Below are 27,404 nucleotides of genomic sequence, written 5' to 3' on the forward strand. Positions count from 1 at the left end.
CACGACGGACATCTTGAACACCCGTATCGGAATTTAATGGTTGCATTGTGCACTTCTAACTACTTTAAATACGTAACGTTGCGAAAATGTTCTGTGTGCGAGCTGAAAGTTTTAAATCCTCGTTTCTGCAGCGCGAGCAGGATTACACGATTTTCATGGAGAAAGAATGCAAGCTGTTAAGAATGCATTGCAAATTATCGAATGAATAATAAATACATGGACTTAGTGCAACGTAAAAATTATTAGTTAAATTTTAAATATTATAATTGCAAATAAATAAATAATACAATTACACGTAGTAAAGTTAAATATCAATTCCATTTGTATTATTTTGAATATTATATATTATATTGTATCATTTCTTATTCTTTCGAATCAAGTTAGAATGTGTAATTATTGAATATAAAATAAATATGATAGATACAAAATGCTTTATATAAAATGTTACAAAGTATTTTCTTCAAAATTTGATATTATACAAAAAATGTTTCAAATAAAATTGAGAAGATTTTGAGGAGGAAAACATTGATAATTTAAATTTTAACTAAGATCATTTCTCAAGATAATGTGAATTTTAACTAAGGTCAGTTCTCGAGATCAATCAATTTTACCCATCAATTTTGTCTGCAATATTTTTTATACAATGTCAAAATTTGAAAAAACCTTGTATATAAGCCACAGAGCTTTATTTAAAACAATGTATTTATAAATCATAATATAATAATTATAAATCATAATATTTAAACATAGTATCTCAGATTTTATATTTTATCTGATTATTCCAAGCTTCTGAGTACTTAATAAAAGCAAGTAAGAGAGTCTGTTGACAATAATATAGTTGATTGATAATTGTAGCTGCTTATAGTCTACGCTGTGGGCGTTTGAAGCAAATAAAATACGCCAGAAAATACGCCGTTTATTAGTCGTAATTCCGAACACGGAAAAGAGAAAGGGAGAAAGAGAAAAAAAGAGAGATTGCGTAAGTAAAAATACCTGATAATCCGGAGAAGTTGGTTCCACAGGTCGCGCGACAACAAGGCGCACGTGGGTGCCCGATTGCCGTAAAACCGCGGCAACTTGTTCGCTTCCCATCCCGCGGAGATTGACATCGCCGATCTGCAATATGTGATCCCCGCTCTGGAGCCGATTATCCTGCGAACATACAATGCGAGAAGAAGCGATTTAATTTCCGCGACCTGTTATCCAGAGGGCAAACATTGATGTCCCGGATCTTATGCTCGCCCCGCGCTTCTCATTTCCTGGCCCATTTCCGAGTCGGGGTATACGCGCGCGTCTAACACAAAAATTAAATTCACAGAGTCATATTCGCGTTGTGCATGCATCATGAATTTGAATAAATGTAGCGTGAGAAATCTAGAGTGAAAGAAGGCGTGGGAGGGATACAAGATGCACGCGACGCCACCGTATGATTAAGTGAGCAACTTATCAAAAGTTAAGCCCGTGATTAATGAGGAAATTTACTTATTAAGAGCTAAATCCATGATAAGAATTATATGCCACGACTATAACATATTCTAATTAATACTGGTTATCTTGGAGATGCGCAAAAAATTACTTTATCATACAATGTCATGGAAAGAAAAGAGATTATTTAGAGATTTCGCGAGAATTTCAACGCTACGAGCAAAGAGATATTAATTTTTTATTTGCTTACGCGATCGGCAACACCTCCTGGAAGAATGGTTTTGACGACGACGCCGGTGCTACGTCCGCCGATGATGCCGAATCCAAGACCGCTGCCATCATTGATGAGATTTATCACTTCAACTTGAGCCCATTCCGTATTCAACTGCGAAAGAAAAGGTCGCAAAGACGTTTATAGACCCGTACTTAAAATAATTTTAATAATATTTTAATAATATTCTTTAATAATATTCATATATTCTTTATTCTCTCGAATGATTGAACGATATGAAATGAAATCTAAACTGACAGCAAAGATCTCACATTTACATTGAATTTTTATTGCAATCAGCGAACATCCATTAATAAAAAATAAAAAATAAAAAAAAAATGAAAGAACAAAAGTAATTCTTTTCTCTCTCTTCCCTTTTAATTTCAATATATTTTAGATTAATTATCTTTTTAAGGTTTAAAATTTTATTACGGCAAGAGAGATTATATTTTATAAAAGATTATTTTTGATAGCGAATGCGAAGCACAAATGTATTCCATAATATCATTCATTTGCAAAAATTTCAGAACAAATGCCTCTGCGGATGTATTTTTCGCAAAAATTTCGCACTTTGTACGCATCCATAATTCTAATAACTGTAACTTATACCACAAAAAGAGAGAGGGAGAACGAGAGCGAGAGAGAGAAGGATAAAAGAAGGATAATGAGGATATAGTGGGTGGAAAATAAGAATAATGATGGCACACAGTATCTACCCTACTGTGACATATTTTAACGAACTTAACGAAACGAACAAGATTATTTGAGACTTTTCACTAACAATGAGATATTTTGTTTGTCATGTCAACATATTTCGCATAAAAGCTGGTTTAATTTAAAGGGGTTTTCCCTATTATTATTTTAAATATTAAAATATCCTGAAGCTTTTCTGGAGTATTTTTATTTATTTTCCATTATTTCTTATTGTAAAATTATTGATTACAAAGTTGTTGAATATAAGAGTATTTATAATTTAAATATAATACATATATAATATGTATATTATATTTAAATTATAAATCCTCTTATATTTAATCACTTGAACTGTAATCAATAATTTTACAATACAGGTTTGTGCTTTTATATGGATTTTATTTTTTTATGTGGGAATCTGTATAATGCTTTTTTAATTTTTATAATCAATAATGTATAATTTCTATTTAAAATCAATACAATAACAAATAGAAGCGATGCAATAATCTCTGCTGGCAATATATATTAGGCCATTAAATTTGATTGGTTCTCCAGAGTTTGCTTCGTTATCGTCCACGGCCACAATTAACGAGCTATTTAATATTGATGTTCCGATTTCCGATAGAGCTCTTACAGAGAGTACAATAGCTCATATCTTCCGGGGGATGAATCGTGGCCAAGATTTCCAATCAATTTTTCATCGTTCACCTCCCCGGTTATCCCGATATTGTGGTATTGTCGAAAAATTAATGAGATTTAATTATGCTAGGATTTCGGCTCCCGTCAATTTTAAGCGGCCACAGAAGAAAAAACGCGATATTATTTATTTCGCGTATTAATAATCCTTTCAAAATCGAAAACGCTTGAAAAATACGCGAAGAGACGGGAAGAATCGCAAGTGGCAAGAGACGAAGCTGTTCATTATCGAGGCGAAATTTCGTAAAGCTGGCGCGTTTCCCCGCGTTCCAATTTATTACGAGTGACACACCGGACAGTTGGTCAAATTTAATTAAAGCGTTTTTACCGGCGGTCGCATTTCTTCCGAGGATTAAAGGGACGCGGAGTTATTGGCTCGTTATAACGTCGATCCGATAAATTTTTTATGATCCGGTAATTGGTCCGTGCAAACAAGGATTATATACATATGTATATAGAACGGGCCGGGTACACATACATTATTTTGAAAATTCATGTTTCCCTCCCTTCCTTCTCTCTCCTTCCCACCCTTTCTCTCTCTCTCCCTCTCTCTCTCTCTCTCTCTCTCTCTCTCTTGCAGTTTGACACCGAAAACTGCACTGAGAAACGGAGAAATTGAGATAGAGAGAGAGAGAGAGAGAGAGAGAGAGAGAGAGAGAGAGAGAGAGGAGAGAGAGGGATGGAGAGAAAGGGAGAGAGGGACATGGCCGAGGGTAATTTACATTGCGGGTGTCGTACAAACGCGCGCGTGCGCCCGCGGCGTGTATATGCGTACTTTCACTAATGAAAGATTAAACACGCAGCCGTACAAGCTTAGCGAAGCAGGAAATTCGTTTGAAAGAGACACACGACACGGCGGACTCACGACTCCGGTCACGTTGACGTCATTAAAGATACAGAGTGTTCTTCGACCGAACTTGGTTTAATCCGATAATCGTTTCTCGCACAGCTCAAAATTAGTTTTGGAATAAGTAATAAAGCTCCGTCTCTGACGCAGCGCGCGACGACGTCGGGGCTACTTTTCCCAGTCACAAAAGCGGAAGAAGAAACCGATAATCAATCCGTTAAAGCCGAATATATATATATATTACGGTGCTTTCTATTCTTATCTTCAAAAGCGAAAGGAATAATGTAAATCCCAGTGATATCCCATATTTTATACTTCAATTGGTTTTAATTATTATACTTTAACTCTCTTTTTATAGTCCACGTAATTTAAAAAAACTAATTATACTCTTAGATTTATTTTTTACAGTAAAATGATAATATTCTTTTAGCAAAAATATAGAATGAGTCAACTAACAAACTATTTTACATCTTAAATTATATATATATATATATATTCATTATTTAATATAATTTAAATTATACATATTCATTATTCAATAGTTATTAGATTATATTCAGTGAATTTCGAAGAAACTTCATACAATAACATACGAGATAAGAGACATTTTATTGAAACGATAATGTTGAAATAATAAAGCGTGTTGAACGTACTGTAAATCAAAATTATTGATTTCGTAGGAAAATATTGATTTAATATCTATTAAGTCAATACATTTAAAAAAACTAAACAAATATATTTTATTTAAATAATGCAGAGGTAATAATACGTATAATTGAGCAAAGTCCCATCGATCGGCTTTTATTGACAGCACAAGAAGTTCTCGTCTATAAACTTATTATTATCTCGGAGAAAGTCGCTGACCTTCGCCGGTCAATCGAATACGTAGGTATGACATTTGCATAATGCTAATAGAAAAATAAACACACTGACAGATGTGTACGATCGAATATCTTGAGAATTCGCTAAAATTCTCTTTATACTCACGAATAATATAAATATTATACGATAAATAACGTATGAGATACAATGCGATAGATATGAATTTGTATAAATATCTCAATATATTTTTCATAAACGCAGATAAATATTAAAAATCGTAACATCGCGTAAACTTTATTTTCTATAATAATCGCGATTTTGTTTCACGAGGGAAGAAAATACGAGATAAAAAAAGTCAATATTTTAAGTCACGTGTTAGATTTAAACGCCTGCTGAAACTTGCTTCGTAATCAATTCCGTTTCAATTCGCGTTATTTATGAGCGGTTCCACCGTTAACCGATATCGCCGATAATACAACAGACTTTTGTGCAAACTTTGAACAACAGCGGAAGTGTGTTAATCTGTACATCGTTCCATTTTCGTCGGATAAAATTAATTGCGACGGAATATCGAAAACCAGACACACCGACGCAAACATACAGAAAGCCATAGATCTAATTCAAAGGAGGAAAGTGTCAATTTGTTACGATTAAATGTTCCATCGAAATGGCATCGTCACGAGGATAAACGATTCCACAGTTTCTCACCGATAATGGACGATAAATTTTAAAGATCACGCAAACCTTGCCTGCAGAGAACCGGTATTGCCCAGAGAACGGCAGCGAAACTCTTTACCGATAATTCTATTTCCATCGCAGCCACCCACCCCACCGCTGCTGTTATCGCGCCCGAAGACAGGAGGAGAGGAAGAGGCGGATGAGGGAGGGGGAAAGCGAATGGGCGCCCAATTTATCTACGATTGAAAAAAACCACTCGATCTAGATATATCGAAGAATGTCGAGAAATTGGGAGAAATCGCTGCGTTTCGTTCGGCTGATCGAAAACTCTCCTGGTAATCGATAGGTTTCGAATAAACTACTGCAATTAACTGTTTAGGATTGCTCTTCAAAATATTCGATATATAATTCGATATAATTCGATAAGCGCGCTCGTGTAACATGTTAATATATTATTTTATGTTAATTTAATAATGTATCAATAATATGTCAAACGTATCATTGAAATATGGTAATCATGAAAATATGGTTTACCTAGAGGAGATGAATAATAATAACGTTTTCGTATATATAAAATTATCGCCGGGATTAAAGAGAAAGAGATAATTAAAAGCATTATTTTGCACTTATTGCATATTCATTAACGTCTTGATGAAATTTTTAAAAGTAGATCGAACGAGAAACTAAGATTAAAAAAGATCCTGAATATTTTCTTAAAAATTCAACTTGAAAAAATGTAATAATATCTCATATATAAAAGGTTATACTCCCAACGTATCCATACATGAGAGATGTCCAGTCGATATAAGATAACAACAGATATAAGATAAATATTATTGGCGAGAGAAATGTATCGCCTCGAGATGTCGGCAAAGCCGTACCAATAATTCTATTTCCGTTGTAGCCACTCCATTATTTCTATTATCGCGACTGAAGGGGAATAAAAAAAGGAGGTGTGTCGCATGGAAAGGTTCCTAAATGAGGCCAATTATGCCAGGGCTATTGATCGGGATTTTATCGGCGTGTCATCACTCGAGCGGCTCCAGTGTAAATATTTCTTTCGGCCCGTAGTACCCTCGAGTCTGAGGAAGGCTTTGCAAAATTTGCTGTATAAGACGATCTCGTGAATACTCGACTATGAGCTACAGGATAAAATAAGAAGGCTGTCGAGAGAGCAGCGTGCTTATTAAGAGGCAATGAAGAACATCCCTTTACATGGAAAAGTATTCAGCACAATGGTCTCTGTAAAGAGGAAAGATCCCGGATCTTTCATTTCAGCGAAAGAGAAAAAAACAAAAGAAAAAGCGAGGGAGGGAGAGACCTGAATTGTTAAATCGGAAGTAAAATGCTATGACCTCGTGAAAAGAAATCAGTATCTATAATCTAATCATCTCTATAGAACAATGTGTTGATTATAAATGAGAAAAACAATTTTAAATAGATTATATAAAGAATTTTATAAGATATATAAGAATAGATTGTATAAAGAATTTTAATAAAATTTTAGAATACTTAATTTTAATTGTCTTCTAAAATGCCCGAAAAATTCCCGACTTGATTTTTTTTTTTCAATCAAATTAAAAGGTCAGTCTAAAGAACGAATCAAGGAATCGGTCTTGAATCAAGGAGGAAGAGGGAAAAAACTTACCACCATGTCAGAGCCACTCTTGGAGGCGTCGCTGACGGCGGAGGGGCTCCTTTCGATAACGAGGCCTCCAGGTATCGGTGTCGAGGTCGGCGTGGGTGTTGGCGTATGTGTGGGCGTCGGGGTCGCCGCCGAAGTGGTGCTGGCCGGTTGGCTTGACTTCGGGGTCGGTCCCGGTGTAACGATGGTGGATGACACTGACACCGATTGATCCTTGTCGGAACTTGTCTGGTTGTTCCCAGCAGCGGCACCGCCGCCGCCGCCGACGATGGACGACGCTGCTCCTGCGGCCGCTGTCGAACTCGAACCACCGGACAATTCATCCGTTGGCAAAGAGCTCCCAACGTCTGTCAACAGCAGTACACGGTTTCGTCAATTATTTAACTCCATCAAGACGTAATTTCATCAAGACGTTAATGAATATGCAATAAGTGCAAAATAATGCTTTTAATTATCTCTTTCTCTTTAATCCCGCGATAATTTTATATATACGAAAACATTATTATTATTCATCTCCTCTAGGTAAATCATATTTTCATGATTACCATATTTCAATGATACGTTTGACATATTATATTGAGCATAATATTGCCATCTCGGTATTATATATCATATAACTAATGAGAACGCGATACTATAATTTTTCAGAAAAATATTACTTGTACTATAGAATTTTCTTTTGTTTATCATCAATTGTACACAATAGCGACAAAAGATATAAAATCCTATAGATTAAACTTGTGATTCTTAATTCGAGCGTACTATTCATAAGAGATAACATTGAAAAATAATTGCAAATGATTGGAAATATTAAGAAATGTATTTGCAATATTGTTTGTCAACATATGATTTCTATCAATGTTAAACTAGATCCCGGCATAATTTATTTGTTTACATATATTGTGGCATATATCGTATAGAAAAAGATTGTTGAAACGTTTCAAAAAAATTTTCATAAGGTTATTTTTTTGTATCAATTTTATAATACAAATGAAATATTAAAAATGTAAAATTACATAAATTAGAGTTGGAATGTTTTTCTCTAATATATTATTCATAAGATAATATTGGAAAATGATAATAATTACAATGCATGTTTTATTAATATCATCAATATATAATTTCTCTATCGATGCCAAACAATTTATTCATTTGCAAAGAGTTCTCAAACGTCTATTGAGCAATCACAATCACTTCTTATTATGTAATCTTTCAATTATTATGTAACCTTTCAATTATTATGTAATCTTTCAATAATTATCTAATAAAATCTTGTTTGTGACATGAAACAATTGTTTTCGATAAATTCTCAAAAATAAATTAATACAGAAAGATATGCAAGGCTAACGCTTAAAAAAGGGCCCATAAAAGTTGTTCGAATGGTTGAGTTGTTCGAATGTTGAATTAACTTTGCGAAATTGTTAACACATTTATGAAATTCCGTGGTATAAAATAATAAAAGTTAACATTGCGGTAAAGCGACATTCTCGCAAAGCGACTATTCGCATAGCGTTATTCGCATCGCGTACACGCATGGACAATCTAGGACGAGTTTGCTCTGTTCCATATGCAATGACCATGCCAGAAAAAAAAAAGTTAGCCAAACTAATTTAGCTCTCCGCGACGTGAGAAATTCAACGAAAATCAAAATTTATACTGACACGAATACCGTTCATCGAGAAATTACCATATAATGATTTTTAACAATATCTTTTTTTCTTATCACATGCACGACATTGTTTTTATAAAGATTACATAATTGCAAGGAGAAAATATATCTGGACGAAAACAAATTAATTTAAAAAATCTATACATAATGATATTTGACCTATGAATAATTTGAATATTCTGCGATAAATACTGAACCATTGCACTCAAATTTGTGTGCAACAACCATTATGTTATTATTTGAATACGAAATCATCTTCTTTGCAAATCTGCATTTCAGGTTTTTGCGAATCGTAAAAACCTACGAGGAAGATTTCAATTTCCAACATAAACGAATTGGCAAGATTGTGGTAATTACCTTGGGTGCTTCTTGCTACGACTAGCTCAACCAGACCACGGGCCTTCTGAAGGATCGAGATCGCCTGCTCATGAGAGATGTTCGAGTCTAAAGGCTGCCCATCGATCGCCAATATTTGATCACCTTCTACCAATCGGCCGTCGCTGAAAACAAAAATATCTTAACTCGATATACATCGTCTACAATGGAGCGAAAGAAAATGCGTGAACGTTTCGATCATCGTACGTGAAAATGATAATAAATCTCAAGGTAAATAAAATAGATTGCGCTGATTGAGTGAACAGATTATTCGTGATAGACGCAAAATGGCATACGCGGCAATCAACTGTATTGTCTGCCATTGACATTTCCGGCCGTTGCGCGTGTTCGCTTTACGCATTTCGAATTGGGTCGCTAAATAATCGAAAGGCGATCGATAATCAACTTATTATCTAATAATGCGATATGAATACGCTATGCAAATACACGTGGCGCTAACACGCGGAATGATTATAATTAGATTGGTGTGTCATCGACCGGCTCGTCAAATCGTTGCAATTTTTATCTGCGCCAGGAGAGAACTCGTTCCTGAACTTTGACACTCGTGATCCCTCCCCTTGCCCCTCCTCTGGTTGCAACCGCGTGTAATTACTTGACGCGTTTTAAAATTCTTTAACGACGCCCATTTAAACTTCCAATCTCGTTTTATGTAACTATTAAAGAAAAAAAAAGATGCTAAAGAAAAATCTACGACCGCGGGTGATGGGAAATTACGATCGACGGGAAATTACAACCGATACTTGAAATTTTATTCCATTATGTATCCTACATGTATTATGCATATATAACGCGCGGATTATCATACTTGTGTAATATCGCGGACACATTGTAATATCCCGCGAGATTTTGTTGTCACGTTCAAAATAAGACGTCGCGCATGATAAAACGCCACGCTAGTATAATATAATACCTATTATAAAACCCGCTTTACTTTTTCCAATTCCGGTGATTAAATGTTTAGCGAAGTTGCCGGCGAAAAATGTTTGCGAACGAATAAATAAATATAATTGACGGCAACTCAAGCCACATCGTGCAATTTTTTATTAATTTCCCTTTACAAAAAAAAATCGTCAAAATTATCAAAAGTATATAAAACGTATATATGCTGTTTAAAGTGGGATGAAATTACAAATGACAGATGAAAACTCATAACTCAGTCGAGTCATCTCTATGTCATAAAAAAAATTTATATCACTCGAGAGACAAGAAAAAAGATGATGAGGAACAGATGGACGGTATACTTGAGATGAATGCAACACAGATTGTCATAATGCAAAATTCCCGCCACGTCGTGTTCTTATTGTCAGATTCGGTCGTCAAAAGATAGCGGCATATCGATGCAGCTTGACTGAAGTGGAACAAGTGGAGCAGTTGTACGAGCGCCCGCAATCTGTCGAGAAATCCGAACGACAATACGACGGGCGAAAGGCGGAATCACGGAGGCAAGTCCGATAAGGGAGTTTTGACAAGCGGCAAGTCGTCCGATATATCTGACTAATTAAATTTCTCTCCGCGATGGTCTTGTGTACGACACGAGGAAACTGCAGTTCGCGCAGAGAGTGCACCGTCTTGTAAGTCGCGTAATTAAATCGGCTTGAGACACTCCTATTTAAAGCGCATCGGAACGCTTTCCACCTCCGGTAGATACCGGAAGCCGAAATAAGAAGCGCTATAGCTCCTCGGAATGGAAGGTAACGCTTCGGATATAGAAAATAGGATCTTGTTCAATTTAATTTTAGGAATGCAAGTGGAAATTCTATTCCCTGCCTTTATAAAGTTGAAATTCACACATTCTCCGAACGAAATTCTATGTATCTTACACGAAAATAGCAAAGTGTTCTATTTTCCAGTCTCGCATTGCGATGTGATAAAAATAAGATTTCTCAAATATCTTAAAGGAACCGTATATCAGATGACAAAACGATAGATTTTTTTTTAATTTTTTAAATTGTTTTTTAATGTTTTTTAATGTTTTTATCTCAGATATATGATATATAATATATTAGCAATAACAATATTATTATACAGGATATTTATTAATAAGTGCGAAAAATTTTAGGAGATTCTTTCTCGAAAATTAAGGGGGGTTTTTCATATAAACATATAATCCTACATCCCCCATGTAAACTTACTCCTCCGAAAAGGGGGATAAAAATTGGGTTTTCATTTTTTTCCTCAAATTTGGAACAAGTTAAAGAAATGAAATTAGATGGATATTTTCTACTAGTAAAAAGATTATTTATTAATATTTTTTTCAATCTCCCGTATTTAAGGGGATGACACTAGCAACCTCTATTCAATTTTGTATTAGAACCTTTTTGTTTATATGAAAAACCTCCCTTAATTTTCGACAAAGAATCATCTAAAATTCTTATTAAGAAACATCCTGTACATCATTGTTATTATTATTATTATTATTTGAAAAACAAACTGTTAGCTTGTGTAATCATCTCGGTTAGACATAACTGATACAAAAGATATCTGTGAAATAACAGGAAGAGATATGTTGTGTATACAACAGAGAAAGTTTCAAGGATCGATGAAACTGCAGAGTAAGAGTCTTTCATTGTGATTACGCTATCGCAGAGAAACATCATTATCTCCGTTATTGCTTCCACGTGCCATCGTTTATCGAGTAGTGTATTCTCCGTGACATTTGGCATGGCACGCAAAGCTACGCTATGGCATTTAATGGCACGATAGTGGTCGCGTTACCCAATTTCCGTCAAAGCGAATTTCGATGCCCGTGCTGTCGCTAATGATATACAGACTCGGTCGGTTCGGTCACGGTAATCTACGTCTCGATTTTCTGCGGTTCGGACAGGCGCTTGACGAGATCCGGTAGCGACAAAAACGTATCCGTAATTACATGATATATCTGATGGAATTGTGTCATCATGAAACGCAACTAACAGAGCTACGGTCTCGTGTGTTTAAAGAATAATCAAATTCTGGAGCAACTATTTCGAGTTTCGATGAACGCGAAGCACGTTACGTGAAAATAAATGCAAAATACATACTGATGAAAAAAAAATAAAAAATAGATTATTAAATTTATTGTGACCATTTTTTATATATTCTTACATTACTCTATTAAATATTCGTCTCTCTTATAATTAATTTCGTATATTACATGTATACGTATTAATTTCGTATATTATATGAAACGTTCTTTCCGGAGATAGCGTGCAAGAATGTTACTGGGTCATGCAAACATAAATCTAAAACTATATTAACAGGTTTCGCAGAAATTTACTTGCTGCTAAATTGTTATTAATTCAAAGTTAATTCAATTTCAAGGTGTAAATTAATTCAAAGCATTTTAAAAACAAGAAATAAAAAATCTACGTGTCAAACAGATTATTATAAGAAAAAATAATATGCTCTATAATAATAAACTCTATAATAATAGAACGAAGAGCGAATAAAATATAGACCCCATTGGCAGTGTAATAAATATCTAAAGACGGAATAATAATAACGTTCGCTATAATAATATAATCGTATAATAAAGAAAAAAACTCAAAATTAAAAGTACAAATAAACATATAAACTCATTGTGATACGAAGATATTAAAGAAATAGAAAAAAATTACGAGTTACCGACGAAAGAAAATAATTAGTAAATAACAATACTTTGTATCGGATTCCTCGAGACCCTCTCCGAATAAAAAATTCTCCGAAAATATAATATAACGGCAATAATAAAAATTTCCCCGTAATACGCATAAAGTATAAAGAATGCAAAATATAAGACGCAAGAGCGATTGAGTTAATGCAGGAGACAGCGCCAGGTACTCGACGAACACAGAGTACATAGAAACGCGAGAATGGCGGTTCTCTCTCGCTAGTGTTCCAGTACCCTGTAAATTATGAATGAGACGGATCTAGAGAGTCTTGTGTATACCAAGCTCTTAGATTACTTTCGCAGCGCACCCGCGCGCCTCAAAGTACGACGGTAGAAAGGGTCGTGAGGGTGGACGGTGTTCGTCCTCGTAGGAAAACAACGGCTACATAGCTTTGCTACAAAGCCGTGGAAAGTTTTAAAGCCGTCTTTTAACATATGCGAAGAGATCACGTCTACACAGACCGGTACGGTAAAATAAAAAGAACACTTATTTTTTTCTTCCATTTAAGATTACAACGTCGCTTCGTCAAAGACTCGTAAAATAACGAAATAACGGAGTGAAACATCGATGTTGAAACATGTAGCGAACAACGTAGATATTCGATAGAGATATTTTTCCGCGCATAAATAATTGGCGCGAAATTCTATGCCGATTGATACAAAGGGAATTAAAGATCCAATGTTTGACACAATGAGAGGAGAGAGTTTAACTATCCATTGTTCCACGCTGCAATGTATGTAGTTATACGGTCCAGGTTGGCACAGTAAACTTTCGCCGAATTTCCAAACTGTTAGAGAACAGCTCGGGCTCATACTTTGTATAAAACGCGTCCATTATGCAAAATCACCCACGTAAATTCTGTGGAAACTGCAAGTGCTACGAGATAATTACGTAACTAGCTCTTAGATGCAATTTATGTGTTCTATGTAAATAATACCGACAAATAGTAGCTACGTTGAAAAAGGCACCTTTCCAATTTGCTAAAGTTTATCTCCATTTATCGAAGACGGAAGATATATAATAGAACTTGTGCATATGAGACTCCGAAATATATTTAATCAAGTGCACAGAATTAGATACGACATAATTTGAATACTACGAGTCTTTCTCGGATTAATCTGATCGATTTTCGGAACCGGCTTCGATTAAACATCGTTTACAAACACTTCAAATCCGAGCGCGTTTTGATTTGAATCGAATCTTGCAAATGTTATTAGTCTGATGACCATCGCTAATTGCAGAACACGATCGGACTGTAAACATGAAAATAGAATGAGGTAGATTGTGCGCTTGAAAGAGTAATTAAGCTCTACAATATTGTGAATGTAGTCGAGCCATTTGAAAGAAACACTGGCTGATCGTATCGTTCTCTATATAATAATTGAATAAAGATATTTTTAATTAAAATTTAAAATTAAAGTCTCTTGAGTTTAATAGGATTTAAATTCCATTAAAATTTTGTAAAAAATTCCCTAAAATTCCTTAATCTTTCAACTATTTTTATTCAAAATTTCGAGCCAAGAGAATATTTTAAAGCAATTTCTTTTTGATACAATTTTATAAAGTAAGTTTTTTATTACATGATTTTTTATTATTTTTTTATATTTTTTATTCATATGAAGGAAAAATAATTTCAATAGTCTCTTAAGTTTTATATGCTACATTTATAAATGTATTGCAAACAAATGAATAACTTTCGTAAGATAAACATTTTTCATTTCATGTAAATTTTCATTTTTTTACCATTAAAAATTACAATAAAAAATATAATATTCAATATTTTATTAAGACAATATTGAATATATAATCAGAAATAGATGTTTATATTTTAAACGCATAATTTATTAACTCACCGACGATACGAGAGGCAAAATACCAAAGAAAGAATTTTACGAAAAATTTCTCAAGTCCTAATAAAATTTCATGACAATTGATTTTTCCAGATACAATACTTTCTAAGAATTCCAGTTTCTACGTTTCTCGAGGGAGTGGACATCCTGGATCGATAGAACGTAGCAAATAATATCTTTTTACGTGATAAAAATTTACGTTAATGTATAAAAAGAAAAAGCCTTTTATCGCATTTATTATAATATCGCTAACGTTCTTAACGACGTGCTCGATAGCGAAACGCAGCTGTCGCGAATGTCGATTTGCACAGGAAATCGCGCGCTCTCAAACGTACACGTACAAGTGAGTGCGAGTCCGCAAAAGCAAAACTTCGCGATCCGACCTTTCGCTTTAGCTACGTACAACAGCCCCGTAGTAGAGTGATATAGATGTGTACCGCAGCGCGCTCTTATCGATTCGAGTATGTTGTCCGACCATATAGCGTCTCTCGTCACTTAAAAACACAGCGGAGGCAGAAAACTTCCGCCTCCGTTGTCTTCAATAGCGAGAGTCTCTTCCGCTCTTTCTCGTTCGTCCGGATCCGGACGATCCTCTTGTCCCAACTCCCGGATACCACTGAAACTTTTAGGACGTATCAAGATATAAACGGTTCGTGTTCCCGAGAACTTAAGGGGAAACCCGCCTGCAAGTCAAATACGTTTCAATTTCTTACCGCGCGAGAAAACGCGTATATATCACGCGCACATTTTGTAACAATCTGCTGACGGTGCTTTACGAAGGGATATGTTTTTGTTCTCTCGCGTATACAGGGTGTCCCATTTTAATGCCCCACCCCAAATAACTTTCTTATTTTTAATTTTAGAAAAAGATGTTTCAGACAAAAGTTGTATGGTTTCGAGGGGGACATAAGATGGTACCATTAATTTGATCTTGAAGAGTCACATGAAGGTTACGTGAAGATCATTTTCAATTTCTTAAATGGAACACCCTATATATTTTTGCATATTCTTGTAGCTTATCTCGAGAGCTTTCCAAAACACTATAAATAAACATTTTTTCATCAAGTACGTTTCGAGTAATGAGGCTTGAAATCATTTCTTAATTTTACATAAACCATAAAATATCTTGTAAAATATTCATTTTTTGATTATCTTACCTTAATACTTTTATGTACAAAATAATGAGAGAAATCAATTGGTGTAAAGAAAACATACAGTTGTTTTTAAGAAAAAATATGGAATTGTTAATTGCAAATTACATATTTTTTTCTTAAAAACAACTGTATGTTTTCTTTGCACCAATGGATTTCTCTCATTATTTTGTACATAAAAGTATTAAGGTAAGATAATCAAAAAATGAATATTTTACAAGATATTTTATGGTTTATGTAAAATTAAGAAATGATTTCAAGCCTCATTACTCGAAACGTACTTGATGAAAAAATGTTTATTTATAGTGTTTTGGAAAGCTCTCGAGATAAGCTACAAGAATATGCAAAAATATATAGGGTGTTCCATTTAAGAAATTGAAAATGATCTTCACGTAACCTTCATGTGACTCTTCAAGATCAAATTAATGGTACCATCTTATGTCCCCCTCGAAACCATACAACTTTTGTCTGAAACATCTTTTTCTAAAATTAAAAATAAGAAAGTTATTTGGGGTGGGGCATTAAAATGGGACACCCTGTATATCTCATATAAAATCTATATCGCGCGTCGACGGATGCAGATGAAATACAATGAATTTTTTTGCCCCAGCTGAAATTCTACTCTGTTACGTTTCTATTCTATTCAGACGTTTTTCTACCGATGTCGTTATTTGAAAAAATTGTCTCCTCGTTAATTGTGATTGGATTCGATGCGATGGAGCGACGCGAGAAAAGATGATTGTGACAATGTGCGACAAACAAAGTACATAACCCGGAGAAGATTGTGATTGATATAAAATTGATTTTTCCGAAAAGGAAAGCTCACTCGCATTTCTCTATTTAACTACTCAAATTATGCGAATCGTTCCTTCGGAAAAAGCAATACGTTGTGTATCCAGTTTAGTTTTCCAACATTTAAGTTACTCGCGATATTTTGTTCCCGAACTGAAAGTGGATTTTGTACGCGACTGCCAATACTAAAACAAGCTCTTCTGATATATATAGTTGATAAACTTGAGATATCCGATAAACATTTTCGATACTTTGTAGAATTTTCTTTGCCCCGGATAAGCATTTGATGAAACTCAGATACACGCGGAGTAGAAACCGTCAAAGAATTCCCCTCTTTTATCTCACTGACGGGTTGTGTACTCTAAATTAGCGGATAAGCCAGGTCAGATAAGCCAGAGATTTTTGGTGGATTGACATATAGGGCTTACACAGTGTCGGTCCAGTCACTAGGTTAATCTTCCTTCCTTTTGTGTGACTCCGAAAAAGTTTCGTGCTGTTGGAAGCCGTCGCTGCAAGTGAAACGAACGCACGATAGCAAGTCAACGATTCGACAAAGTCGAATCCGAGAAAGTGTAACAAATTTTTGTTAGCATGCAAATCTCTGGTTTGCGAAATTAGCGTAATTGTCGAACATCAAACAGCTGCAGTGCTCTTTGTATTTTCACATTAAACAATGTAATTGAATATACAATGCCAAAAATTATTAGAAGCTTTCCCAAAAAAGATAGAAATTGCACAGTAAGCGTAAAATTATTTTATAAAAATCTAAGAAATCGTTCAATATGCAAGAGTGCTTTTGGCCAAATAAATTTGCAATAAATATCTCGCCTTGTCGATGAAAGATATGTCTCTTTGTAAAAATCAATAAAGGAGAGAGAGAGAGTCACCTTTTAGAGAGAGAATCAAAAATTCAACCTAACATTCCACCTTACTTACCAGATGCAAAGGCATTTAGAAATAAACATTTAGAAATAACAATTAAAAATACAATCGACTCGCTTCGCGGGCACTTTGTTCAGATACGATCGAATAATTTCGCACTTACCGCAGCAAGGCCATCGATTAATCGGAGAGCCCATAATGGACTCTCAGACGTTTCCTCATCTCGGTCGCGATCCAGTGAAGTTGTATTAACTCAAACTCACGCTACACGAGTAAGTAAATCCTAACTCGAGTAAGCGAGACACGCTGAAATATCGATATGCTATCTACTACTATCTATTGCCAGATAGATTAACCCCTTGCCAAATCATTCATTGTTTCAGGGGGAGCTCTCTGGATTCAATCGGGAAATAATAGGAAATGCTAATTAAGATCAAAATTTGCCTTAACGTCAGAGAGACATCTTGATAAATACCGCTTATGCTCGACGTGATTCTCATTATCACGTACTTAGCTATTCATACGTTCATATATGCGTGAGACTATTACGCACATCAAAAGCATTAACTCATTATTGGTTTAGGTTACTTGGCCTCTAATGTGCATACATTGTCACGATATTATCCTACATTATCAAAGCTTCGAGCAAGTCGCTTGACAAGGGTACTTCCTCTAATCTCTATCATACACCTTAAGCCTTATGTAAGGGAGACGAGGCTCATTTGAATATTAATCGATGATCAATTTAACAAGTAAAAGACACTTTCAATGACAAAGAATAAATGGCTGTATATTATGATATTTAATCTATTATAACATTAATATCTCCCATTTTCTTCCCTTTTATGCGATCGATCTATATTTTTAACGAGTGCACAATGTGCAATTAAAATAACTGTAATAGAGTTTCTAAAAACAAACGATGAAAAATCAGTATCCAATCGTGTATCGCACTAGAACGGGGAAAAAACACTCGCGAATATAACTCACTATTTGCATGAGCAAGCACACGACACGCATATGACAGAATAAAAAAAAAAGCAATTATTCAAATCGCCGGCGGTATTTTATATCAAAAAAGACACGCGTGCATACACACTAAGAACAAAACGAAATAACAGAAATGTTTGCAGAAAACAATGAGAAGTTTGATAAAGGTGCACGTATGCGAAACCAGGCGCGTAATTGATCTAATTAAAGGTTGCGCCATGCGTCCGAAAACCAAATAAGCGAGACTAATTGAGAATAGTTCAAGCATCATGCTAGAAAACGGACGCGATGTATATTAGTTAAATCCCGTACGCTTTCAAGACGAAAAACGAAATACAGCTGTATAAATTATTGGTGTCGCGAATGGAAGACACGGAGAAAGCGGTCACGAAACGACGGCAAAAGTAATGCGCTTTTCAAGCTCGCTTTTCCAGCTGCATCAATATCTTAAACGAACGATTCATCATTTATTGCAATTTAAAATGATATGACGTACGTCAACATTTATTCCGTTATTTCACTGCAAACTATTCTTAATCTACGAAAGTGTCCTCTCACTCATTTCAAGCAGACCCCGGATTATGTGACATGGCATTTAATCTTTGTCTCTTCGGTTTGAATTTGCAGTTAAAAACAAGTTCTTTTTTATAGAATTCAATATTTATCTTCATATGTGATATTTCAGTTTTGCAGATCAAATTTAAATAATATATTTTTTAATTAATTTCAGATGAAATGTTTACGTTCAAGTATGCAACTATGTATTTTCTATATCATAAACGTTAAATAAATTAATAAAAAATTAAGCTATTGTGTAAATTTTTAATTGTTTACGAGCAAAAAGGTAAACAATGATAAACACATATATTACATTTAAAAATATTTACTTATACAAAAAACAGAGTTGAAAATTTTTTGATCGCTGTCAAGATCGCCCGTCGAAAATAATATTTGCATAAATCTAGTATTGGAAAGAAAAATGGATAGATATTACGGTTGATTGGTTTTAAATATTATCAATTGATCTTTTCAAATGAAAATAATGTTTAGCTTAAAGTATGATCGATATTCAACAATTTTATAGATAATACAGTAGAAAATATTGGGATAAAAAGCTGACGTGTGACGAGATTAAAAAGTATTTCGCAGATAAAAAATACTGGTAGAGCAAGCGTATTGTCTATAAAATATTTCGTCAAATATTTAGAACAGTTTATCGATAATCTCTTCTGACTGTCAAGAGTTAAAAAAAATTCTCTATTTAATATTATAGACAAATCCAAATATTTCAATAATTTTAATGTCTAGGTTTAAGCGAAATCAAGTGCAATCTTTATTTTGCAAGAGTCATAGAAGGAGAAAGAGAAATAAAGAAAGTTGAGAAAAAAAATTCACGTTCTTATATCCTTATAATTATCTCTACCGAAAATACACACACGTCATCATCGAGATGATCGGATGCTTCAGAAACATTATTATTTAAAGTACTCAATCAATGCGCTCCAGTGTGTTTCAATATATAGAGCTTAGTGCTAAAAGTGTAATAAATATTAAGAGATAGTACCCGCGAAACGTCCTGTCCAGTTAGTAGTTCACCCCGGAATATACGACCAAATTTTCGAGGAAATGTATACATCAAAACCCTTCCGACAGACGATTAAATACACAGGATTAACAGAGCACTGAAGATGAGAAAACTGCATGTACAACTACACGTAGCACCCAAGCGAGTGAAATATCAACACTATACAGTGAAATATCAACAATTAATGGTACTCTGATATCATAAATATATTCTTGCGTTTATTCTCTTTCTCTCTCTCTCTCTCTCTCTCAATGTTTTCCCAAGCGTATATTCATAGTCAGTTCCGCGATTCTATTGTAACACTTCTTAGCAACTGCGAGTAATATTCATATAATATATGTATGCATCGTGCGTATTTATTATATCTTTTTTAACGTGAGATACTATGCGAGAATAAGGATAATATTCTATTGTATAATCTATATTGTATAATTTCTGCTCAAGTGTATTAAAAAATAAAGTAATTAAACATTTCGGGAGCTCCACGCATACTTAATTTTTTAATCTTCTTTTATCTCAAATCTAAGAAATCTTAATTATCTCTCTCATCTCAAAATTATCATTTGCTTCAACAAAATTTGTGCATATAATCAAAAATATTGTATAATAAATTTGCAGATTACTGTTCTTTTTTCCTTTACATACATAATTGAAATATCAATTTCGACTTTAAAATTGCTAAAATTTCTCGAAATTGTTTTTCTGATAAATTAGTTAAAAAAATTTCTGTTATAATTACATGTTATTTGTACATTGTATATTATTTTCAAAATTTTCGAAATTATGAAAAGAATGGAACCACATGTCGCTGGATATTCATTTCTTTTTCAACATGAAATACCATACGAGAATAATAAGGATAATATTCTATTGCATAATCTGTATTGTATAATTTCTGTTCAAGTGTATTAAAAAATAAATAAATTAAATATTTCAGGAGCTCCGCGCATTCTAAACGCGAAGAAAACAAAGAAAAATTAATGTCTTTTTTTACCATTAATTTTTTAATCTTCTATCTCGAATCTAAGACTCAAAATTTGTGCATATAATCAAAAATATTGTATAATAAATTTGCAGATTACTATTCTCTTTTCTTTTATATACATAATTGCAATATCAATTTTGAAATATTGCAATATCAACTTTAAAATCGCTAAAATTTCTCAAAATTATTTTTCTGATAAATTTGTTAAAATGCCTGTTATAATTCCATATTATTTGTACATTGCATATTATTTTCAAAATTTTCGAAATTATGAAAAGAATGGAACCATATGTCGCTGGATATTCATTTCTTTTTCAACATGAAATACCATATCAGAATAATAAGGATAATATTCTATTGCATAATCTGTATTGTATAATTTCTGTTCAAGTGTATTAAAAAATAAATAAATTAAATATTTCAGGAGCTCCGCGCATTCTAAACGCGAAGAAAACAAAGAAAAATTAATGTCTTTTTTTACCATTAATTTTTTAATCTTCTATCTCGAATCTAAGACTCAAAATTTGTGCATATAATCAAAAATATTGTATAATAAATTTGCAGATTACTATTCTCTTTTCTTTTATATACATAATTGCAATATCAATTTTGAAATATTGCAATATCAACTTTAAAATCGCTAAAATTTCTCAAAATTATTTTTCTGATAAATTTGTTAAAATGCCTGTTATAATTCCATATTATTTGTACATTGTATATTATTTTCAAAATTTTCGAAATTATGAAAAGAATGGAACTACATGCTGCTGATGGATATTTGTGACCTGGAGCAGATTAACAAGCGAAGCGTATTAGATTTATCGCACTGATTAAAGCCGGGAAACGGAATCGAATCGCGCGACGGCGTTATGGTAATAACGCGTTTCCATATCAAAGCTGAATATTTTAACTTTGGGGCGGTATGAGCGACTCACTGCGACCGCACCATATAATTTATGGAGGGTACAGATTTTCCGACGAATACAATTCAACTGCTTATAGGAATATTCATGTGACAGTCGGTTCTACGAGTTGTTTTGTCAGAACAAACAGCGCGATCACCGCGAAATTACAACCCATTGTTATTAGAAAACTGGAATGTATTTGCAATTTTCATTTCGCAAATAATAATTAACCGCAAAGTAACGCATGCAGTTTACCTACATAGATAGACGTGTATATTCGCAATTTTCATCTCGGTGCGCGCAAAAATATCAAAGCCGCTATTTCATGCCTTGATGTGTTTCATATATTTAATAACATCTCTACCCTTGGCAAAACTTTGAATGTATAATTTATAACGAATGTATTTCGTCAAATATTTGCCGCAAAAATAATAAATATCGCTTCTCGTAATCATTTTAACGAGTGGAAAATTCAAAGATTCGCGTCTATTGTAATTTATTTATACATAATGCGTGTGTTTATCAACGTTACGTCAAGTTTATAAAACAATCAAAAAGAAATAACACATCTCCGACATCTACTTTAATAACAACTTAATCTAGATTAATGTATGTACAGAAGTATCGTACATTAATGTCAAAGTACACAATACGTATCTTATTAGAATATATATTTTTTCACTATTAACAATTTATATTACTCAATTATATTTAATGCACGAACGAAAAGATCGCTTTGAAATTTATAAATGAGTATATGATTGAACGCAAACAAATTTTACTCCCGTCCGTCAATTCCGCTTCGAAATCCCTGACAAATTATCGCAGCTTTTATATTACGGATAATTCAAGAAAAAAAATTAATCGATATAATATATTAATATATTAATATTATATTAATATATGAGGGAATAATTAATTTTTTTCATTAATCATCGGGATGAAATAACTTCACGAGAATCACCGATGCATTAATCAAATGGAATCATCCCGGGTTCGCTTTAATGTTTTTTGCGCACTTGCGTGGAATAATTTCGTGTCAGGTGCAATTTGGATCTCGCCGCAATTTCGAACGAATGTCAGCTCATTAATTAAAATCAAACAAATCACCGTATTACCGCTTGCAGCATGTACCATTTTCATAAATATACGACGAGGTATGAAATTCGGTATTCGGTACAAAGTTCGCTACACTCGCGATGAATAAGTGTGCAGATTCTCGCGCTAAAAAGCGAGCAAATGAACGTGTGCTATTTATCGGACGTGCAAATTTCGCTGAACGACCTTCCGGAAACGCATGTGGTATCAGCATAATTTCAACAGTACAATCGTAATCATTTTCTCTCCTTCATGAGCGTGTGTAACGAACCGGTGCAAAGTTATAATGAAACTTGTAATGTAATTATGATTCGTTAAAAAAAGAAGTCGTAATCTTTTAAAATGTTCCTTTGATCAGGATATGGAAGAAACTAACATCACATGGTGCGCATGTTAAAGTAATTCAAAGGGATTTTATCGATAGCTACAGTTATTTTTTCCCTGCGAGTATTAGTTCTATATTAGCTTACACACGAGAGAGAAAGATTACGCGGGAAAATTCATCGTCTAGTCTTAGCGCGGTATAATCCGGATAATTGCGTTGACCTGAAATTTCAATGGCGACGTTACAAAATTTTCGCCGACAATTTCGGGCAGGCGTCGCGAAAAAAAGGAAAATGCGAAAAATATGTAGCGTAACAAGAATCATATTTATCTCGCGTATTATAATTTATGCCGCCTGGCAAATGCGAGGCGCCCACGATCCCGCAGGTTGCTCTGTTACGAGAGAGAAAAAAATACGCTGGCGTTGCCACGAGCACGCGTGCAACGTTTAAACGGCTTCGAATGGGATATCGAATCTAACGTCGCTCTTTCCAGCCGGGCCGATATCGATTGGGGCCACGTCATAATGACGCTTCATCGAGCGATTATTCGATATTCTGGACAGGCGATCCGTCATCTTTTAACACGCACGTTCAACGGCGAGCAAAACGCATTGCGGAGAAGCGGAAACAACGTCAAACAGTGTCGTGAGCGTGACATTCGAGACGGAAGACATTTGTTTTTTTTTAGCCAGAAAAAGGCAGAAGCGCGAGAGTAACGAGCCGTCTCCTGCACCTTCTGCTCTCCCCGTATTTCCGCTTTTTATCGCTTTTCCCTTACTCCGAAACGCAGGGAACATTGCATACGCCTCGCTGACACATCGCCGCGAGATTACAGATAAAGCACAGGTAACTTTTCACAGGCCAGGTGGAAGGGGGAGGAGGGGGCGGGAGGAGAGCGACGCCGATTCCCTTTCACGCAGATGTTCGAGGGCGACGAGATTACTCCGGAAATATATATTGAGATAAACGAGGTATATCGTCATTACGCACATTTCTATCCTGCTACGACCGCATTACTAACATTTCTCCCCCTTCCCTTCCCTCTCTCTTCAACTATCCGTGCCTAACGTTCGAACGTTATCGCCATGCCATCAATTCCGTTGGAATTAATTGTCGACGTTGAGCGAATCGCTTCGCGCCGCAGGTTATTGTTGTTGCAGCAACCTGACGTCATTAACGAACCACAATGGAGTAATCAATGCAAAGACGAGGGGAAAGGGGGAGGGGAAAGGCAAGGGGGAGAGGAGGGGTGCGCGAGAATCACGAGACGCTCTGTGCGTCGGTGGCACGTAAGTGCCGCACCGTCTCCAATGTTTCCAGGTACGGTATCAGACGCTAGTCTCTCCTGTCCCGCAAAATCGTATTCCCCCATTACCGTATCTCATCTCATCGCATCGCCGTTCGCATTTCCATATAAATACGAACGTAATGTATAGAAGATTCTGCACTTGGAAGACGCAAGAATATCCCCGCGACTCCATATTTCCTTTTGAGAGCGAATCGACACACTCCGATCTAAAACGAACGACTCGTATAAGGGAGAGCAGCGAAGTATATACTTTATGTCAATACTGAGAAATGGATTTTTAGCGTTCTCTCGAGACCGAATAAGCTGCAGTACTTTGAATCGTCAGAATAATCCTAAAGTAAATTTATAAGTTTATGTAAGTCATCTCTTTTGCCATTCCTATCAGTTTCATATATTTTGAATGAAGCAATAACAATTTCCGGGAAAAAGAAAATTTTGAATGCGTCATCAGTCAATTGGCATATGCTCAAAATATTTTGAGAATTGAGAAATTAAAGAGAACACACTGTTATGAGCTACACAGCAGATATTACTAGCTTAACAGAATGCAACTAACAAATATATTTATATATATATATATATATATATATATATATGCATAGATTACATTAGTGTAGTTACGTATCGCGAACGATAATAAGATTAAAAATCAATGTTGAGTAGTTAAATAGCGATGTTGACGCGATTAATCAATCATAAATGAGCAATTATCGCGAGAATAGAGGTACACCGGTTGAATATAACCGAGATAAGTACCACAACTGCATGGATAATAAATCATATTAAGTCAACGATATCAGGGAATTATTTTACCACAGCGCTACTACGCGGTTCGAATTAAACACACCTGCATCTGCATATATGTCGGGTACATGCATATCTTATTTTCGCATTATCTTAAATTTCAGATTTATCAGGCTAAGAGCCGGAAAACATCGACAATTGAAAAATTATAAGGATCCAGATACGAATGTCAGAGAGGGAGAAAAAGAGAGAGCAATCGCACAAGGACGAGCGTAATCTATCCCGTAAATTCCAGTCACGCCACGATAATCGAACAACAGAAGTTATTTTCATAACGCGACCGATATATCCTCGAAGCGTGGAGGGCGATAAAAAACCTGCATAAGCATCATGGCTCGTTAAAAGCGGGTTTCCTCTCGGGTCATTTATCAAAATTAACGACCGATCGGTTCGTTATCCATCACTATTTAGTTTAATAAAACAAGCAAACTTTTTCCTTCCTTTGTTTTTTTTTTTTTTTTCGTGTCTCCCATGGCTGATTATGTAAGATTCAGAAGATTTCAACTCGGATACACGTTTCCTTATCCCGAATGTAAGAACCTTTTGCGGCGTAGATCGATTGTCCAAGCTACGAATCACGACTGCACGATAATTCGTTGATTTATTCGCAGATATCTATAATTCTTGCAAATTATTTTTTTTATCCGACATGATAGTTTAACATTTTATAGGAGAGAGATTCCATGATTTAGAAGAGCTAATACACGCAAAGTTATATATCGCCGTGAGAAAATAAATTTTTTCTTCTACAAAGAGAAAAAGAGAGACGAAGAGAGAATATTTATTTCCTTTTTTCATAGATTTTCGAAAACATTGATATTATAAAATCGATATTTCTGCATCACTTTTATGTAATCTGCAACAATATCAGCTTTGAATAATTTTGAATCACACATTTCTTTTATTTTCGAGCCAAGGATTCTTTTCGAATAAAAGTTTTACTTAAATATGGCGATTTTTCATATTCATATTTTATAAGTTTTGGTCAAAAATGTAACTTTTACCCTCCAAACTCATGTCATTATGCAAAACTCTTTTGTGCTCAAAATTCCTTCCAACGTCTAGGCTATAAAAAAAGATTAAGATGATCTTTGTAATATTATGAAGCATAAAAACGACTAAAATTTTAACTCTCATCTCCAAGAAATTTTTTTTGCGCATCAAGTGTCACTTTGCGATTGAACAATCGAACGAGTATATTCAAGTAATTCTGTTCCGAGAGTATTAATTGCATCTATCTTGCACTCTCAACAATCATAACGAAGTGCACATGTCTCTCAGAGTGGATGGGAGCTGCTCGCTTGACTTTCTCGCGATTATCCATCGATAGTGTATCGGGGTCATTCCGCCTCCGTCATCGGTCGTCACGATCTAATCCGACAACCTAGCGCTTTTGCGTGCGCCTGTGCCTGCCAGCAACCTCTAGTAAGTACACGTTGACGACGATGACGACGATGGTCTGCTACGACTGTACCCAAGCTGTGTCGAGTTCGAATCAATAACGAATCTCTCTTTCTCTTTCTCTCTCTCACTCTCTCCCTCTCTTCCACTCTCATCCTTCGGTTCACATTCTTGTTCTACCTCTCTTTCCACAAGCCGTGTGAGCTTGAAGAATGAAAAAAAAGGAACGTATTGTCGTATTGAATCAGCATAAAAATTGGATGGTAAATACCTGGCACAAGCTTGGTAAACATCTACGAAAACCTCGGTTCCCTCTGACAAGCTTGCTCATTTTTTGCTGGACTAATACAACGCGGGACCGTATTGCTACATCGGAAATCAACGTCTTTTCGCCATGTTATGCCAACTAGATTTCCGATTTCGTAATAGTTTACTGTCGTTATCCATCGACGTCTTTTTTCGCGATATATAGACTGAAATACATGTATATTTAACATTCTCATTGCGTGATATTGTCGGTAACGAACTTCTCAATAATTCACGAATTCTAATATT

General features: G+C 34.8%; 1 protein-coding gene across 2 annotated transcripts in view; it reads right to left on the reverse strand.

The window, feature by feature from the left end:
* LOC105257462 overlaps positions 1 to 27,404 on the reverse strand; it is a 95,079-nt gene that overhangs the window by 43,927 nt on the left and 23,748 nt on the right. For both annotated transcript variants that reach the window (XM_011268094.3, XM_011268093.3), the window contains exons 6-9: positions 9,104 to 9,246; positions 7,081 to 7,424; positions 1,676 to 1,810; positions 994 to 1,152 (exon numbers count right to left, since the gene is read on the reverse strand). In XM_011268094.3, coding sequence (XP_011266396.1) covers positions 994 to 1,152; positions 1,676 to 1,810; positions 7,081 to 7,424; positions 9,104 to 9,246 — 781 coding nt within the window. The remainder of the gene's footprint in view (positions 1 to 993; positions 1,153 to 1,675; positions 1,811 to 7,080; positions 7,425 to 9,103; positions 9,247 to 27,404) is intronic.

This window comes from Camponotus floridanus, unplaced genomic scaffold (assembly GCF_003227725.1).
Source record: "Camponotus floridanus strain SB8 unplaced genomic scaffold, Cflo_v7.5 scaffold69, whole genome shotgun sequence".
NCBI lineage: Eukaryota > Metazoa > Arthropoda > Insecta > Hymenoptera > Formicidae > Camponotus > Camponotus floridanus.